We start from the raw sequence: 18,566 nt of genomic DNA on the forward strand, positions 1-18,566 counted from the left end.
ACTTCCAGTATGTTCTCTCAGTCTCCGAGTCCGTGGGGTTTTTGGGTTTTCTTTCTCAGGACTGCTTTGATTATATCGTTTCTCTGCAGTTCCATAGAAGTTTCAGGATTGTTTGCTCTATTTCTGTGAAAAATACCACTGTAATTTTGATAGGGATTGCACTGAATCTGTAGATTGCTTCGGGCAGTACGGACATTTTAACAGTACTAATTCTTCCCATCCCTAAGCACAGAATAGTTTTCCATTTATTTGTGTCTGCTTTAATTTCTTTCATCAATGTCTTACAGTTGTCAGCATAGAGGTCTTTCCTAGCAGAGTAGCTTTTTCGGGCACCAGAAAGGGTCTGTGTAACAAGGTAGTCAGTGGTTAAAGGGGTAAAATATTGTACACTTATTCTAGTAAGAGCTACCACATACTAGAGGGATTCGTTTCTTGTCATGTTCCCCATTTAGTACACAGCTTACAGCCTTTCTTACCTACCTTTGAGGGGCCAGCATCATTCTTAAGAAGCTGTTTCATTAAACTCTGACTTTGCAAATCAGTTATGACAAAAATTGAGATGATGGAGGAAGCCATTTCTTTTGAACGAAAAGATATTTTATATTTAAATATTGGCTTTATTTTCTACGTTCAGGTAAGTTACAAAGGCACCTGGCAATCACAAGTAAATGGTTGATGGAAAGCAGGTAAACCATATTTTTCAGAAGTTAATTTAGTACCTTGCCATAGAACTTATGTTTTTCAGGTTTTTCTAGGCCCTAAGGAGCAATTAGTGAAATCAGAATAATGACTTTCATAAAGCTCCATCATGGCATGGAGACTTAATACCTCCACTAATACTGTTTTTGAGAGAACAGTCTTTGTGTGAAGTTGCTTTGAGTATCTCTTCCATTTTCTACAGCCTAGATACTGAAAACAAAAAGTGCTGCCTTGGGGACTCAGTCTAATTTTTAAAATAGAAGATGATTATGCGTGTTCAGTAGGTAAGTTTTATTTACACCATCTTTTTTATTATTATTATCGTTAAGTTTTATTAACACTATTAATGTTACACCGTAGGAATGGGTCCAGTGGGAGCCTCATTACCTGTAATGGCCACTTTGCTGGCTTCTCCTATCTCCTCAGGTCTTCTTTCTCCAGTGTTTTTGTTGTTTTGTTCTTTAAATAGTGGTCACTTAACATGAGATCCACCCTCTGCACAGCTTTTGAAGTCACAGTATGGCATTGTTATCTATAGCCTCGGTGTTGTACTGTGTCTCCAGAACTTGCTCATTTGTCATCTCCTTCAGATGACGTGAATGTCATCTTCACCATGAAACGTCCCCAGCCACTTTATCTAAAATTATAGATCCCTACCCACCTCCTCCAAACTGCCAGACACTACACGTGGCTCCTTTCTTTCCTTAGAACTCACCACTACGTGCCACGGTACGTTCATCACAGTTTTATCTTGTTTATTATCTGTCTTCCCCTGCTATACTATAAGCTCCATTAGGAATTTTTATTGGCCTTTTCTGAATCCTTGGTGCCCACCAACACACTGGGCACAGAGTGGTCTTTCGACAGGTAGTTGCTGAGTCAAAGGACAGATACCCAACAACCTGCATTTCAAATGTTTAAAAAAATTTAAAGTCTCAGCCACTTCTCAGGTCTCTTTCCCTCAATAAGGATCTCTTATGTTACAAATTTTGTTGAGTTTCAATGAGGCAGGGCACAATTATAAAGACAGTTTCTCGCATACTTGCTAAAGTATGCTAATGTAAAGAACTGCCCAACAATGGACTCATTTTTAAATTTCTCTATTAGGAAACTGGCTGTTCAAAGCAAAAATATTAAGAACGCATTACAGAGTTTAGAACAATGCAGACATGGAGGTGCCTGGGTGGCTCAGTCACTGAGCGTCTGCCTTTGGCTCAGGGTGTGATCCCGGCGTTCTGGGATCGAGCCCCACATCGGGCTCCTCGGCTGGGAGCCTGCTTCTTCCTCTCCCACTCCCCCTGCTTGTGTTCCCTCTCTCACTGGCTGTCCCTCTCTGTCAAATAAATAAATAAAATCTTTGAAGAAAAAAAAAAAAGAACAATGCAGACATGAAATGTATGACAATGATGATACAAGGGACTGGACGAGGGAAATGGAAACATTTCCTTGTAAAAATCTTGGGTCAAACGTTATATTATTTTAAGGTAGATGATGATGATTTAAAGTTGTATATTATAAATCCCAGAACTACCACCAAAATTCACGAAATAGGAGGTATAAACTAATAAACTAATATTGCAGATAATATTTAAAATGTTAAATCTAAAAGAAATCAGGAAAAGGAAGAAAAAAGACAAAGAGCAAAAGGAACAAATGGAAAACAAAAAGTAGATATAAATGCAATCATATTGATAATTAACTATATTAAAAATAAATGATCTAAGCACTCCAATTAAAAGCAACATTGTCACAATGAATAAAAGGTAAGACCCAACTATATTTAGTCTATAATAAATGCCCTGTAAATATAAAGATATAGATAGGTTAAAGATTATTAGATTGAAAAAGATACACCATGCAAATACCGATCTTAAGAAAACTCTGCTGGCTATATTAATATCAAAGCAGGCTTCAGAATAAGGAATATGACCATAGAAAAGGGGGATATTTCATCAGGATGAAAGAGCTAACTCATCAAAAACGTAAACTTAAATATCCATGCAATCTACCTGGGCTTCAAAGCAGTCAAAGCAAAAACTGACAAGAGTTGAAAAGAAAAACAGACAAACCTACAATTCTTGTTGGAGGTTTCGACATGCCTCTCTCTAGCTGACTGAGAGCAAGTAGGAAAAAAATCAGCTAGGACACAGAAGATTTGAACACTGTTTAACAGACACTTCAAGAACACTCAACAACCCTACTCAACAGAACACGTATTCTAACTGCTTGCAGAACATGGACCAAAACAGACCCTGTGCTTGGCCATAAAACAAGTCTCAACAAATTTAAAAAGACTGAGATCAAACATAAAGTATATTCTCTGTCTACAACAAAATTAGAAATAAATAAATCAGAAAAATCATCCAATATTTAGAAGTTTAAACGTATTTCTCAATAACTCATAGGTCAAACAGAAATCACAAAAAAATTACAAAGTATTTTCAACTGAATGGAAATAAACATACAAAATGTCAGTATTTGTGGAAATAGCTAAAGTAGTATTAAAGGTACCTGTACGGCTTTAAATGTTTATATAAAGAAAAGAAAGGTCTAAAGTCAGAGATCTAATAAGCTTCCAAAGAGGCTAGAAAAAGTGAATAAAATCCACAAAGTATGTCAGTCCAGCACAGTTTACTTGAAAGAAGTCAGCGTACTGGGTTACTGGGGCTACGGTAGGCCTCGAGGCTCTGATGGGTATTCAGGAGGCGGTGATCCTTAAGAACTTTGATGGGCTACTCTTTTTTGTTTGTTTTTTAAATGTAGTCTCCAGGCCTAATGAGGAGCCCAACAAGGGGCTTGAACTCAAGACCCTGAGATGGAGATCTGAGCTGAGATCAACAGTCAGACCCTCCAGACTGAGCCACCCAGGTGCCCCTGACGGGGCTGCTCTAAAACGGGGGTCAATGCTAAAACTAGAGTAGCCACTGCCCCAGGGGACACTTGTATTTAAATACAACTGAAGAGTTTGCACCAGGCCACTCTTTTTCCTGGTTATTGTCTCGAAAATTAACTCTATCACATCAGAGATAGGATAATAACACGGAAACAAACGTCAAATTTATTAGTGGTGGTTGAATTTAACTTTAGAATCCAGTTTGCTCTAACTAATCATGGAGGAGAAGGCTACTCTGAATTAAGTCTGAACCATCGAAAAAGCGGCATTAATACATTTTAGACACAAAGAGTCACTCTACAGCTATGCCAGATAGCAGACCTGCTTTTACATGATAATTAATGTGCAAATAAATGCTTTGTATTTTGATGTGGTGTATTTTATAATAGAATTAGAGATGTCTCATGAAATACTGCTTTTAGGATTCATTTGGTTAGCTAATTCTTTCTTCAGAAATAAGTAAAATTTAGCCAGTCCTTAACTAAAAGAGAAAAAAAAAAATTCAGATTTCATGTATTTGGAGCCCAACTATTATAATACATCCTAGTTTTCACTAAAATTAAAGAAAAATTGGCTACTAAATGCTTCCATGTGACAAGTTTCTGATAATAAGACAGCTAAATGCATTATGTGCCCCTTACCAATATGAGCTCTGTCAGATATGATAAGCCTTTTTTCCCAGCCTTCCAAACCTAGAAAGAAGGAGAAAAAAAATACGGCTTATTAAACACTTGGCATATATCTCAATTTCTTTAGAAATACAATGTTTAAAAGTGTTTTTCATGGAAGTAATCACTTACATATCTTGTCTTCTGTATAGGACACAGGTTTAACAAGAATCTTCTCACCTGTCATTCATTATATTTACACTCATTCACAAGTTCTATCTTTCTAAATGTGTTATCTAAACAGCTCCAAACTCAAGCCAGCCAAATCCACATAAAATACTTCCAAGAACCCAAAAGCAAATGGGAGGAAAATTGTTAGAGGCAGGGGAGGGGGAACTAGCTGCAGAGCAGGAGGAGAATTTCAAGAAAAGGGTTAATTTTGGGAATAGCACCCTTTTCCAAAAGACAATTATAAAATGGTGGGATTAAACAAAATAATAAAATGTTCTCACTAATTCCTCCAAAGGACTATCAACTACTGCCCTTACTACATTGACTTACAACATGACATACGTATCTCCCCATTTAGCTGTGAATGCCTGAGAGCAGGGGCCATGAATTTTCATAGCACGGGGCCTATCATCCCATAAATGTTCAAAGAACTATTGCTAAATGAATAAATGAATCTAAATGGATATGTTTCTTTAAAGACAGTACCTTAGGAAGCTACATGCATTCTAAGAATCAGCCGCCAAGCTCTAAACACTTTCAAAACTAATATCTAGATATTAAAAATTAGGTGTTAATTTTGATAATATCCAAAGATGTGTTTCAAAAAGGAGTCCTTATAAAGAGGAAGTGCTGAAAGTGAAAGGGGGATATTAAGCCTCCCCCTCTATAGCTGTTTTTGACATGTAAGTATGTATTCTAAAGTCAGCTTCAGGCATATTATACAGAAATTTATTACAAAGAAAATTAGTAAAGTGGATTCAGCTGGATTAGACAGGCTGAAAGGAAAAAGAAAGGAGGGCAAAATTTTTAAAGGGGATGAAGGAGAACAGAGGGCAGCATGGGAACCTCAAGTTGACCAAATTCAAAAGCAGCCAGCAACACCTAGGTAAAAAATGCAGGGAGTGGGGCGCCTGGGTGGCTCAGTCGTTAGGCGTCTGCCTTCTGCTCAGGGCGTGATCCCAGAGTCCTGGGATCGAGCCCCGCATCGAGCTCCCTGCTCCACTGGGAGCCTGCTTCTTCCTCTCCCACTCCCCCCCCCCCCCCGCTTGTGTTCCCTCTCTTGCTGGCTATCTCTCTCTGTCAAATAAATAAATAAAATCTTAAAAAAAAAATGCAGGGAGGACAACAGACATGGTAGGAGGGCAGGCAGGATTCTGTGAAGTCAGATTCAGTTGTTAGGAACATTTGAGGTCGGATTGCTACTTTTAAACCTGAACAATAAACTTTAACAACATAATGGAATTAAGTATTTTAAATATGAGCCAAGCTAAGGGGAAACAATGCTTTTCCTCAACTGCATATTATTTGCATGACCAAATTCCCCTCAAAGCCTAGCAAGGCAGGCAAACTGAATGTACACAGCCTTCCAAAAATCCAACAGAGATTAGGAAGGGCAGGAAATTAAGCCTTTAAAATTTTTTTCCTGAGGAGACAGAAGTGAATACTTTCATAGAAGGAGCACTTCCCTCATTTGGAGGGAGGTACGTAAACAACCCTCTTTTATCCCTGGTTTGTATGACCAACAGAAACAAGACTGATTGACGGTGTGCAAAGGGGACCTCACTGGTTTCCTGACCCCCGCAGCTAATGTTTGGTTTGGGAGATGGGGCCAACTTGAGCACAAATGACAAAGGAACTCAGGAATCTCTGAGTCTCAGTGGATATGAATTCCAGCAGCCTGAAGAGCCACTCTGCAGATGACCCAGGTGTAAAAAAATCAGGGCTTACACAATGACCTTATTATGTGTGTCTTTTGTTTAAAATACTGATTAAAATGAATACAATTTAACGGACATTGAAATATTTGTCCCATAATAACCAGCAATTTTAAAGTATAAGACAAAATGTTAACTTTGTCTGACATGAGATCCCAATGAACTTTCCAAAAACCAAACTAGTCCCCAGGCAAAGTGGTCATTCTTTCATACCTTTTCCTTTTTGGACATTTTTCTCTGCTTCCTCAAATAATCCAGGAAGATGAATTACCACACCATTTCCTAGAGGAAAGCAAACGAATCCCAACCTTAAATATCTATACTTGCAATACAGACGTCTACGATACCCCTTATCCGGAACAGTGCAAGAGTGAAGGACTCTGACAAACGGGACGTCTGATTTATCAGGGAGTTACCACAGAAATGGTTCCAAGTGTTAGAAAGCAGTGTAATGTAAATACATAATACGCAGAATATAAAACACTAACGTTACATTCAGTATAATTTGGAATTTCTTTGAAACAAAGTAAAACTCTTCTTTTGAAAGAACCAAGTTACATTGTTCTAGGCAAATGGAACCAAGTTACAGTAGACGCTAAATCAAGGCCTTTCAAATTAGGGAATCATACCCTATTTGTGGTCATAAAATCAATTTAGTGGGTTGTGATTAGCACTTTTAAAGATAAAAAACCAGGATAAAAGATTGCAGATTGCATCATGTTATAAGGGTTCAGAATCGATCCATGAACCCCTCCTGTATTGCTTACTGTGTACGCGTCCGTGTTTGGAAAGCTGACCTGATAATCTACTTTATAAAATTAAGATTGCCAATGACCACAGTTAAACACAAATTATTCCAAAAAGCATTAGTGCTAAAAGACAGAGGTGTAAAATAGCCAGTCAGGTATATTCCAAAAGGTACCAAGGTCAAGATTAATAAGGGATCAACGAAACATTTGAATCGTGAGAGATGAAATCAGCTCAGATAATGAAAAATGAACACGATTATCAATTGGGGGGGAACCTCAAGGGGTTCAGTTTATACACTTACCAATGAACGCAGTAACATTTGGATTAATTATTCCACTGGGTAAAAGATGAAAATCGTATTCCACAGAATCTACAACAACTGTATGGCCGGCATTATTTCCTCCCTGAAAGTACAAGATCGGGGAAAATTGAACCTGACAATAAATATGACAAGTAACACATCTGCCTTCCAAAGGGAATTAATAATTTCTTCCAAAAATGTCAGTGTAACTTAAGAAAACCCAAGTATGTATTTGCCACAAATCCATATTCTTTAGAGGCTTCACAATAGTTTGGCTACCCTCTCTTCTTTCCCCATCGTAGTACCCTGGAGTGGTTTCTTTCCTGACAGGATCTAGAACACGGGAATTCAGGTTTCTGGGAGACATACACTCTTAAAAGAGAAAAAAACGTGAAAAAAGCACAGGGAACCAATTATTTTGTTCTCGGTACTCTATAGGTCATGTAGCAATCTAATTAAAAATCCATGATATTTTATCCAAACATAGAAAAATCACTAAATTAGAAAAGAGTAATCTATCCAGTTACCCTAACTTGACATAAACATTCATGTAATTCCCATTGTATTCAGAGGGTGGCAAGCAGCTTTGTGACCTGAAATTTGTATTCTTACATGGACTTACCAACTAGGAAATTTCCCAAGGAACTCCCTCAAATATTGGCTACCCCGAGACTCTAATTTTTAAATTTGTAAGTCAATCCTGTGCGTCTGTTTGGTACCAATCCCTGAATCCACTCATCTCTGGATAAAATAATACACAGGGTCAAAGAACCTCTAAGCTGAGAAACATACTATAAACCCATAGTGAAACATAGTGAAACTCAGGCCTAATGGTCAATAAAAAGCAAGATATGACGTCAGATTATAAAAATTGGGTACACAGCAGACTGATTATAGGTAACCAGAAAATTTTTCTAATTTCTAAGTTTAAAAAATATAGAAGAAAACACAAATCAACTGAGTATATGCTTAAACTTCTACACAATAACAAAAAGTTTAAAGCAAACAAACTAGGAATATATTTGCAACAAATAAAAACTATAATATCATCCTGGCTGGACTTTTAAACACCAATCAAAACTATGTCCCCTGAGAATGACTGGTTTAACTTTATCCTGTGGCTATTTTTGACAAAATGAATGTTATTTCCTTTTTACCAAATCGTCACCAATCACGAATTCACAAACAGTGCCAGAAAACAGGTCCTGAAAAAAAAAATCCTCTGAAAAGTAAATGCCTATTTACACTGCATTTTGCACAGATACAAGCAAAGAATGCCTTACTTGAAGACTAGTGTATGTCAGGTGGGCTTAGAACAAAACCAAAAAAGACTCCACAGTGGGGGCCTGAAGTCTGGAAGACAACAGGAGGACAGAGGCGGGAGTGGAAAGCAACACCTCCTTCCCTCCATCCACCAACGGAACCAGTGACTACTTCTTTCCTCTTTATTTTTTAATAGGAAACATCTGCATATGATACATAAGGCACAGATGGATACACAGTAAAAGTGAAGTCTTCCTCATGCTCTTCTCCCCACCAGCTTCTGGTGTCCTTCCCGAAGGAATTTTGCATAAGCAAACAGGTATTTGTATGTTGTTTCATTCCACACATACAAATGGTAGCAAACTATACACCTGGCTGCTTGTTTTTACTTAGCAAATTTGAGCACACATGCCTTACCCTGTAAGCCAAACCATCTCTTCATTTTAACAGCGGCACTATCCTGCTTCTTATATGGACTGGGAATTTATTTACCTGGTCCCACAAGAGAAGCAGCACGATTGTTTCCAACCTTTTGTCATTACAGACAATGTCACAATACACTTCCTGGTACACGCTTCATTATTACTTCACACTTGTGCAAACTTATCATCAATTCTGATAGACGCCTAAAATAAAAATAACTCATAGGACAAGCCTTACTTGGTTTTTATAGCGTTTCTTTTACTTTATCCCTCCTACCAATATTAGCCTTTTTATCATGACTTTTTATGATTTAGGAAACCTCCCCCAAATTTTCAGGAAAAATCTTTCCAGAACATGAAGCTCATTAAAATGTCCTGAGATCCTACGAAGATGCTAAATTGTTATAAATCACTAAATCCAATAGATTTTTACTGAATTGTTATAAAGTACCAGTAATTTTGCCACCAAAAAAAAAAAAAAGTCAAGATTATTTCAGCAAAATCAGTTTATTTTTTAAATCCATCATTTGCTTAAGAAACTACACCATAACTTTTGGAATAGACCTGTGAAGTAAGTCTCCCTAATTTACCCAAAATTATTTTTGTAGACATAGTAACATAAATCTTTTCCTGAAACAATTATTAACTTGGTGGAGCCCAATTACATTCTTACTGTGGAACAAAACCTTACTTTTTCTTAGATAATATTTTACCGAGATATGCAGTACTCACGGCAGTGACTGTAATAAAGAGAGGTTTCTTTCTGCGAGGCAGGTGGTTGTGACAGATGACATCAGGGGGATAAATTGGTTTAATCTATAAGTTTCTCCAAGTTTGCAGGCGGTGGTTTTAGCTGGAAAAGTTCAGCTGCAAAAGGCTTGAATCACTTTACTGAACAGCTGAGCTCACTCCAACACTAACCAACCCCTTCAATAACCAATGCCCTCTTAAGGCTTACTATATGACTTAAATCTCATTTAAATTTTATTTGGCTGAGCAAGAAAATATGGTTAAATATACTCAGAATAACCCTAGATTATTCTATTAAGGAGCTAGGGGAGAAAAATTAAGTGTGCTAATTAGTATATTTGGTCACTAGTGCCCTAGGGGGAGTTGGGGTATGACAACTTCTAATCTTAAAACACACAATTATGCAGAAAAAAGATTCCCAAGGTGAACGGAGAAGGAGCTACTCACAAAGGAGTTTCTTGACAAGGCGATCTATACATGAAGTAAGTTTTAGTATACTGTCCTATTTTACAAAATGCAACAGATGAAGCTTCAAATTTGAAGTATTTATTTGGATGCTAACATAAAATACTTATAAATTATGTGCAATATACAAAATTCACCTTGGGAGCTCAGGCAGTTGTCTCCAAACATAGATTACAATGGTCCAAGGAGAGGTCACGTGCATTAGCAAACAGCAAAACAAGGTTTCAACATGAGCACCACTGCCAACCGCCACCTCGGCCACCCACCCTCATCCTCCAGTGAATTACAAGGGCAGAGAGTCTGAACTTCAGTTTCCGTGTCTGTGATCGCACTGCCCCTCAACGGGCGACTCTAGGAGTGGGTGCCAGAGTAAGCAGCAAGAACACATACATTTAATCACGTTTAATAATTCTCGTAAGTAGTACTGGGGAGGCCAGAGAGGACTATATAAACGTTAAGAGATGAATATTTTCTTGTCTACTTTTAACAGAAATGTACCATTTGCTTCTCAATGCAAAATTTCTGCAAAACAAATTTGATAAATAATCCCTAATTATACAGTACTAATCATATATTCAGATTATTAGTTACATGTTAACTACCTCTTGCTGTTTTGCTAAATTCCCTTAACACATGATTCCAATCACTCATGTAGTACTTAACGCTTTTAATTATCAAAGTTGCATGTTTTATACTAACTAAAAACACAGAATATTGTGGACTAGCAATTAGTTTTGTTTTCCGGATCAATCATTAGAGAAAATATTTTTTAACAATTTAAAATTTTAAATAGTTTAAATTTTGAAATATACCCCCTAAAACAAATAAAAGACCAGCGTGAACCCAAAATGACTGCATATTAAGTAGCAAGTTTCTCTGAGGAAAAACATAAGTTTATAATGCCTTACTGATGGCTTTTCCTGTGCTGAATACCAAGAATAAATGCAAATTCATTGTATTAAAGAATATATGAAAAAATCCAATCAGGTCTCACCAGTCACAAAACATCACCTAATTTGGTATTTATTTTACTTATTTTCTTTGACTATTATTCTTACATTAAGATTAAATGCAAAAAAAAATATTAAATAAGCCTCTTAGTGACCAAGAAAAAAATGTCTCTCATGGACATAAACTAGAACATGATGTTGGGCTGGGGGGGGGGGGCAGAGAACAGAAAATTCTATGTTCTCAAAGCTAAAAAAAAAAAAAATCAAAGTTTCTGATGTATACCTATTCATTTTTTTAAACCATTACTGAGATAGCTCATTTCCACTGAGATAGTTAAAACAATAAAAACCTAGTTAATTCCAAACATTCTCCCCTCTAGAAAAACCCTAGGTCAACAGTGTATTAGACTGTTACCAAACAGTTCACAAATAAGAATAACCCAGAGCTATTATCTCCTCCTCCCATATTTTCCTATCTGAAATTAATTCTAGGTCAGCTATACCTTTTGTGTGTTCAGTCACTCTTCTTCCCCCCCCCTCATTTTGCAAATCATAGTAATCATTCCCTCTGGCCACAGTAATTGATCCAGACTGGGAAACCTGAGCCAACCAAGCCTGAGACAATCAAGCTCCTTGCGTCTTGGGAATTTGATTTGGAGAGCGAGGAAGGCCCTTAGTTTCGTGAAGCCTGGCATTTAAGGGCGCATACTTTAAAAAAAAAAAAAAAAAGGTTGCCAGTTCTGGCTGCTGAGATCCCAGGAGCTGCCTTTACCTGAGGCCACTCTGAGGACTGGCTACCCCGCTCTTGCTTCAAACAAATCCCCATTTTGCTTAAGAGAGTCCCTCTCCGTTGCTGCAAACAAAAGAATCCACATGATTCACAGCACAAACTCACTGTGACGCGGTATGTATACAGCTGGCTCTCCAACGCTCACATCTTGCCCTGGTGGTAAACTGAATATAAAAAATGATTAACTCCCAAATGTTAATATGCTGTCAAGAACAAAACTCTAAAACACTACAGGGATGATATAATAGTATTTAGTTATTTTGTAACTGTTCTCAGCTGTATACTTAGCAATTTGGTTTTAAGCTTAAGAAAGAAGATAATTTTCTTTCAGTGGCTTGAGGAACCTCTGGTTCTGAGGGAACCAGACTCTGTTAAGCCCAACTCTAGGATAAAAGTTTGGATCAGGAAATCAAGATGTGGAAGTTTCTAAATAAGTAGCACCAAAGGTCCAGGGGAGATTAAAAAAAAAAAAAAATTGGAAGGGAATGAAATGACATTAGTCTGCAACAGTAACTCCTTCAAAAAAAAAAAAAAAATAGTGACTCCTGATTCTTAACTCAGTTTGTTGTTAGGTCTTCCTCTTCCCCAAACTACCGCCCCGCCCCACCCCAAGTTTCTGTTGTGATCCAGGAGGTAAAGACATGTCCGTGGCCTCCTGCAGTGTTATAAACAGTGGCATCTCTACCAGCAACAGTAGAGGCCCAAGAGTCCAGGGCTAACAATCTCATGCACACAGCCTGGAGGCATTTCTCAGGCCACTTAGGCCTCTAAAATGGTCTATGTGTCTTCTCTTTGTCCTTTCTGCTCTGAATACATGAACACAGTATTATAATCACAGAGCTCTAAGTGAACATCCATCAAGAACAGTGACCGCTCTGGATTACAGCAGAGAGCAGCAAAGCCTCGTACCCCAGGCCTCAGACCAGCAACCAAAAACAGGGTCCCTATTTCTTGCCTAGTCTTCAAGCATCTTAGAAACCTAACAAACATTTGAGACAATGCTTATTACCTGTGCTGGTTTCTTGGTAAAGACCTGTGTCTGTCTTTCCAGATGTGAAACATTTCATTACTTGCCAAAACTAAAACACCTGTTAATCCATAGCAATAACATAATTATAAACAAGGATGACTGTTCTTTTTTTTAAGATTTTATTTATCTACCTGAGAGAGCAAGAGAGAGACAGAATGGGGGGGGGGTGTTGTGGGCAGAGGCAGAGGGAAAAGCAGACTCCCTGCTGAGCAGGAAGCCCAAAGACCCTGGGATCATGACCTGAGCCCAAGGCAGATGCTTAACGGACTGAGCCATCCAGGTGCCCCAAGGATGACTATTCTTTTATGAAAAGTTGTAGAACTGCAATTAGCTTGTGATTCCAAAGTAGAACAGGTTAAGTTACTACCAGTAAGTCGATCAATTAAACTATTCAACAGTAACCAGACACACTAGATAGGAAGAGAAAACATATACAGGGTATCTGAATTTCTTTTTAGCAAAGACATCCAAGCACACTGCTCAGTTTTCTTTCAAAGGCTTAAGATACCCACTTTACCTTACATTATTACAGTTACCTTCCAGTTTCACACACAGATAAATACACATGAGGAAAAGCTTTGGAGGTTCTTAGGTCCTAATCAAGCTTTTAGACTCTAGGTACCTAAATCTAACATACACACTTACTAAAGCACGGTCATAGATGGGAAGATCAGACATGCAACCAAAAAATGCATAAACCAATGATGTGTGATGCAGCTCTTTGTAAATGCTTGGTTAAAAATTCACCTAATCATTACATTTATAAAGACATTTTCTTAAAAACACACAAATTAAATAGATTTCAAGTAAAAAAAAATTCCTCATAAATAAAACCCTTCCTTTAAAAAGGTTTAAAAAAGCCTGATACCAAAAAAAAAAAAAAACCCAAAAAACTTGATAGAGACAAAAATCCCATTTTTAAAAGAATTCTATTATATTGAGTTAAATATAATTAAAAGTTAGTTCAGTGCAAAGAACCATCCCATATTGGAGCCAGAGTAGCCCTGGGAATGGTCTACTATTTACTCTTTCAATTGTTGATTGCCAGGCAATACTAAATACTTCAAAGTCCCTTTTTCCATTGGTAAGAGTATTCTAATAGTTACCAATCTTCACTTATTGGTATGTAGTTCATCCACAGTGATCTTTAGTGTCAAAATATAACAGTCCCCAAAAGATAAGATAGCTAAATTTGTATCCAGTTATAGTAAACTATCACCTATTTTTCAATTTACCATTTTACTCTAGATTTGTTCTGGGCAACAATCTGTTCTAAAGAGAACTTAAAATTACCCAACTAACTGACCCATTCCCACCAAAATTAAAGAAACAAAATAATATTGATCAGATACCACTGACAGGATCTCATTAAAAATTTATGCCTCAAAAGATGACATTATATATTTTTTAAAAATTATATATTACATATACTGTTATATACTACTGTACTATTATATACAAATGACATGATTTACATATTATGTATATCAACAGAACAGGCTTAAATAGTGAACAACTTGGGACATCCTCATTAACTAAACTTTCAGATCTACTGCCCTCAGCAGACAAAAACTATTTACTAGAATAACATGGCATTCATGTTATTCATGTATTTCTGAGGAAATACACAAAAAAGATACAAATATCAGTTATCTATTTTCAAGCAGATACAAGAGGTAAGACTTTAGTATAAACCATTAAAGCCTATAAACATAATGGTACAATATAATAAGTACTAGTTGAAATACTAAGTAACAAATATTAGTCCAATAAATGCTGGGGATTCCACCTTAAATTCATGCCATCAGTCAATTAACTTGTTCAAGGAGATGTTAAAATAATTTACAGGAAAGGGTTAAACTACTGGTTTCAAAGAAATTTCTAGAGGTGATCCAGTCACCTAATAAATATTTGTTGAGTATTTACTTCCTCTCTGCCTCACAGAGTACCTGGTGCTATGGAAAAAAACAACAAAAAAGAATTAAGTCCTCTTTTTGAGAAAACTTCTATTCTAGCAGGAAAAACACAGTAATCCAAGAAAGCAAGATTTAACCAAGTATACCACACACTGGTATGTACTTATGACCTGGGAAATACTATAAACTGTATTAAAAAACAACTGATAGTCAGGGGGCACAGAAACAGCAATTATTATAAACCTGGAAAAACAGTTTACCTTAAACACTAATTCTCTACCATCTTCCAAATTATGGGAAGTGGTCTGGGGGGTAATTTTAGCTGTATATAAAGTCAAGGCATTACATAACACTTTAGTTATCCCCCTTAAATTATCTCTCAACTTTTCTGATTATTCCAAGGAGAAAGTCTCAGTTTGTTGCTGTTAGGTCTGCCCTATATATATATATATATATATATATAAATTTATATATATATATTTATACTTAGTAATAGCTGGTTTCCGAGCCTTCTGTGGATGCCAGCATCTGGCCACAAATTAACATTTTTTTCATTGTATTTACTTCACAGCAAACTTTTATATATGTAACAAGTGACAGGATAGACTTTCCCTTTATAATTAATTTTAGTTAATGTTTTCTCTTTATATTAACTTTAAAACCCTGGGGGAAAAAAACACCAAGAAAGGAAATACTGTTCTAGCTATTCCCGATCACAGGCAACTTCCAAGACTACCATGCTTGCTTTCCAGGAGAACAGTAAGTAAGCCCTTGCTTAAGAAGTAGTAGAAAGTGCAACAGTTAAAATATCTGTAGTTTCTACTCAACAAAATAAAAAAAATAAAGTATAACAGTTTACTTTGGAGGATTTGTGGGGGAGGGGGAGACAGCAAGAGACTTCTAACAAAGCTACTTTTATGCTGCCAGAAAGGGGCCTTCCTCTGCCCATACCTGAACTCTGAAAAACCTGTACTAGTATCCTTCTCCACCCCCAGCCTGGCAATACTTACTTATGTAGCAGTTGTCCAGTAGACTGTAAGCTCCTTGGGGGCACAATCCCTGCCTTTTTCAGCTTCTTAATTCTGGGGCCAAGCAGTTCCCCCTAAGAGTGTCACCTGTAGATCCTCATTATGTGATCGCTGGATAAATGAACTAGGCCTGGAGTTGGTCTATACTTCTTTTTCTTAAAAGACATCAATTTAAAGTTAAGGTGTTTCTAGTGGTTGTCCTTTGATGCAAGTTCTACACACATATTTATGGATCTAGAAAATTTACCAAATTATAAATAACTCTGCATAAATCCTTAATCTGAAGTATGGGACTTAAGTGCACTGACGATGAAAATGCCACTAGCTTGGCATCTATTCTTTCCAAGAGGCATTTGATATATTAAAACATACAGTTAGATGTAATGTCAGTTTTTCTTTTAAAAACTTTATTTTGGAAAAAAATTCTTTAGATTCCACTGTTAAACAATGGATACATTATGTGTATGCCACTTTTAGAGAAACAATCTGTTAAAATCTGAGTTTTTGGCATGAATATGACCAAAAACACATATTAAGCTCTAACAAAGTACCTATTTTCAGTAATACACAAAACTTCAATCATCAAACAAGGCAATTCAAGTTTAAAATGTCTTTTCTAATGTTGACTTTCCCCAGCACTCTACACTCACTAAGAATTTCAACATTCCATATTCTTCAGTTTTATAAACCAGGAGAACTTCATTAAGGAGAAGTCAGCTTCCTAGGGCTGGCCAATTAATAAAAAGTCACCCAAATGAATCACAAGAGCTATGCTTAAATCTATTCATTCTGTATTTACTTTCACTAACAAAACTAGTAAGAATCCTTCTAATGATGAGTTCTTAAAAGGTACTAGAATATGAAGACTTTAGGGGCGCCTGGGTGGCACAGCGGTTAAGCATCTGCCTTCGGCTCAGGGCGTGATCCTGGCGTTCTGGGATTGAGCCCCACATCAGGCTCTTCTGCTGGCAGCCTGCTTCTTCCTCTCCCACTCCCCCTGCTTGTGTTCCCCCTCTCGCTGGCTGTCTCTCTCTGTCAAATAAATAAATAAAATCTTAAAAAAAAAAAGAATATGAAGACTTTAGAATTATACAAAGGTTGCAGGAAGTCTAAGTTTACAGGAGAGGAATGTTTGCCTAACGGGTTTGCTCAAATGTTCCTCTTCTATCTTCAGGTAACAGTTTAAAGCCAAACTTGGCTCCTTCTCAATCACTTCTCTCTAGGCTTTCCAAGGGCATCAAATAAGATTGGTCCATGACCACCTTCAAGAGGACGTTCTCTATAACATAGTAACACCTCCAATCTACAAACGAATTCTAGTATTTTTCAAAGAAATATTAAAATCGAGGATCTTTTAGAATAAATGCTATTGATCGTTACATTTCCCAAACCTTCTTACAACCCATAATGTAACTCAACCTAAGTATTACTATTTCCAGGAAAGGAAGAGATCAGGAATGACATGGAAGGGGACAAACAGGCCCAGCCTCTCTCCCTTTCTATCCAGCAAGAGTTGGGTATTCTCCTACTTCTTTCTCTATAGCATGGCCGGATCTGATTTTAAGACAAAAGCAAGGTGAAACCTGGCTTCCAGAGCAGCTCCTAAGGCAGTGTAGGGCAGGACTTCAGTGGAAACACGCTTAGGAGTAAGGTATTGAGTAAGGTAAGTGTGTTCCAGAGGGGTGGATGAACAGAGATCCGAAGATGGGGAGAAGTGGTGGGGGTGCTAGTAGTAATAGGAAGAGGCCACAACTCTCTTAGCTAAGGAATGGGCAGGGTGTTTCTGCATGCAAAAAAACAAGACAAATCAGAATCTCTGCACTTAGCTTTTTCTGTACTTGTGATTACCTTGTTTCTGCGTGCTCTGAATGATAATCAGTTTCAGGTGGAAAGCTTTTCAATCAAGCAGGCCTACTAACTTGTTAGAACATATACAGCATGGCATCATCATATTGTGCCATGTTCATGAAGAAGAAATCCTCTTGTGAAGTAAACAGCAGTTAGTTTTAGATATACTACAATTTGTTTTGAAAGTGGTTATTGCTCAACTATTTCGAATTTTGAAACTGGTAATAGTTATCTAAGAGCCTTTACAAAGGCGTAGCCTAGAGGCTGCTTCAAAGCAAGCGACAAATAGGAAGAAAGCTTACACTGAAAACCACGTGTCTCCCGGTAGGAAGTACATTACCAATCCATTTCCCGAAAGTTCACTTTCCATGTGAGCGTAACAATGTAAATATTTCTAAATAGAAATTTGACATCCACGTATTTACTTGCCTCACTCGCAAAAGAGCCGGGACTCTTTCCTCCGGAACCAAGTAAAAATCATGTACCCTTAATATTAACACGCGGGGTACGGAGTCAAAAACCGGGGCCATTAACCGTCCAAAGCCTGGAGACGGGTTCTCATGTCAACAAAGTGGACCCGAGGAGGCAAAGGTCTGAACGCTGGGGGCTTGCAGGTGGGGGAGTGGAGAATGGGTTTTCGGGCGCTTCGGAACCATCCCTTCCCACCTGGTCTCGCTGGGTGAGCGGGTGGGGGGGCGATGGGGGTGGGGGGGGCTGCGGCCGCGCGGGGTCTCCGCCGGGAGTCGGGAGCAGGCCTCGGGCGGCAGCTCCTCAAACTCAGACCGTATCCCGCCCCCACCCCGGCCCCAAGCTCGGGGCTGGGCACTGGCCCCCAGACGGAAAACTGCAACTCCCCAGACATCGCGCATCTCTCAAAGACTCCCGGTCCACCCTGGTCTTCCTTCAG

The 18,566-nt window shown here is 37.9% G+C and overlaps 1 protein-coding gene across 2 annotated transcripts in view; it reads right to left on the reverse strand.

Moving 5' to 3' along the window:
• Positions 1 to 18,566, reverse strand: part of ADSS2 (adenylosuccinate synthase 2) — a 34,680-nt gene that overhangs the window by 15,646 nt on the left and 468 nt on the right. The window contains exons 2-4 of one of the 2 annotated variants that reach the window (XM_008697267.2): positions 7,198 to 7,300; positions 6,360 to 6,428; positions 4,234 to 4,284 (exon numbers count right to left, since the gene is read on the reverse strand). In XM_008697267.2, the coding sequence (XP_008695489.2) occupies positions 4,234 to 4,284; positions 6,360 to 6,428; positions 7,198 to 7,300 (223 nt within the window). The remainder of the gene's footprint in view (positions 1 to 4,233; positions 4,285 to 6,359; positions 6,429 to 7,197; positions 7,301 to 18,566) is intronic. The other variant, XM_040636080.1, reaches the window with a different exon arrangement.

The sequence above is a fragment of the Ursus maritimus genome, unplaced genomic scaffold (assembly GCF_017311325.1).
Source record: "Ursus maritimus isolate PB19 unplaced genomic scaffold, ASM1731132v1 scaffold_2, whole genome shotgun sequence".
Classification (NCBI taxonomy): Eukaryota; Metazoa; Chordata; class Mammalia; order Carnivora; family Ursidae; genus Ursus; species Ursus maritimus.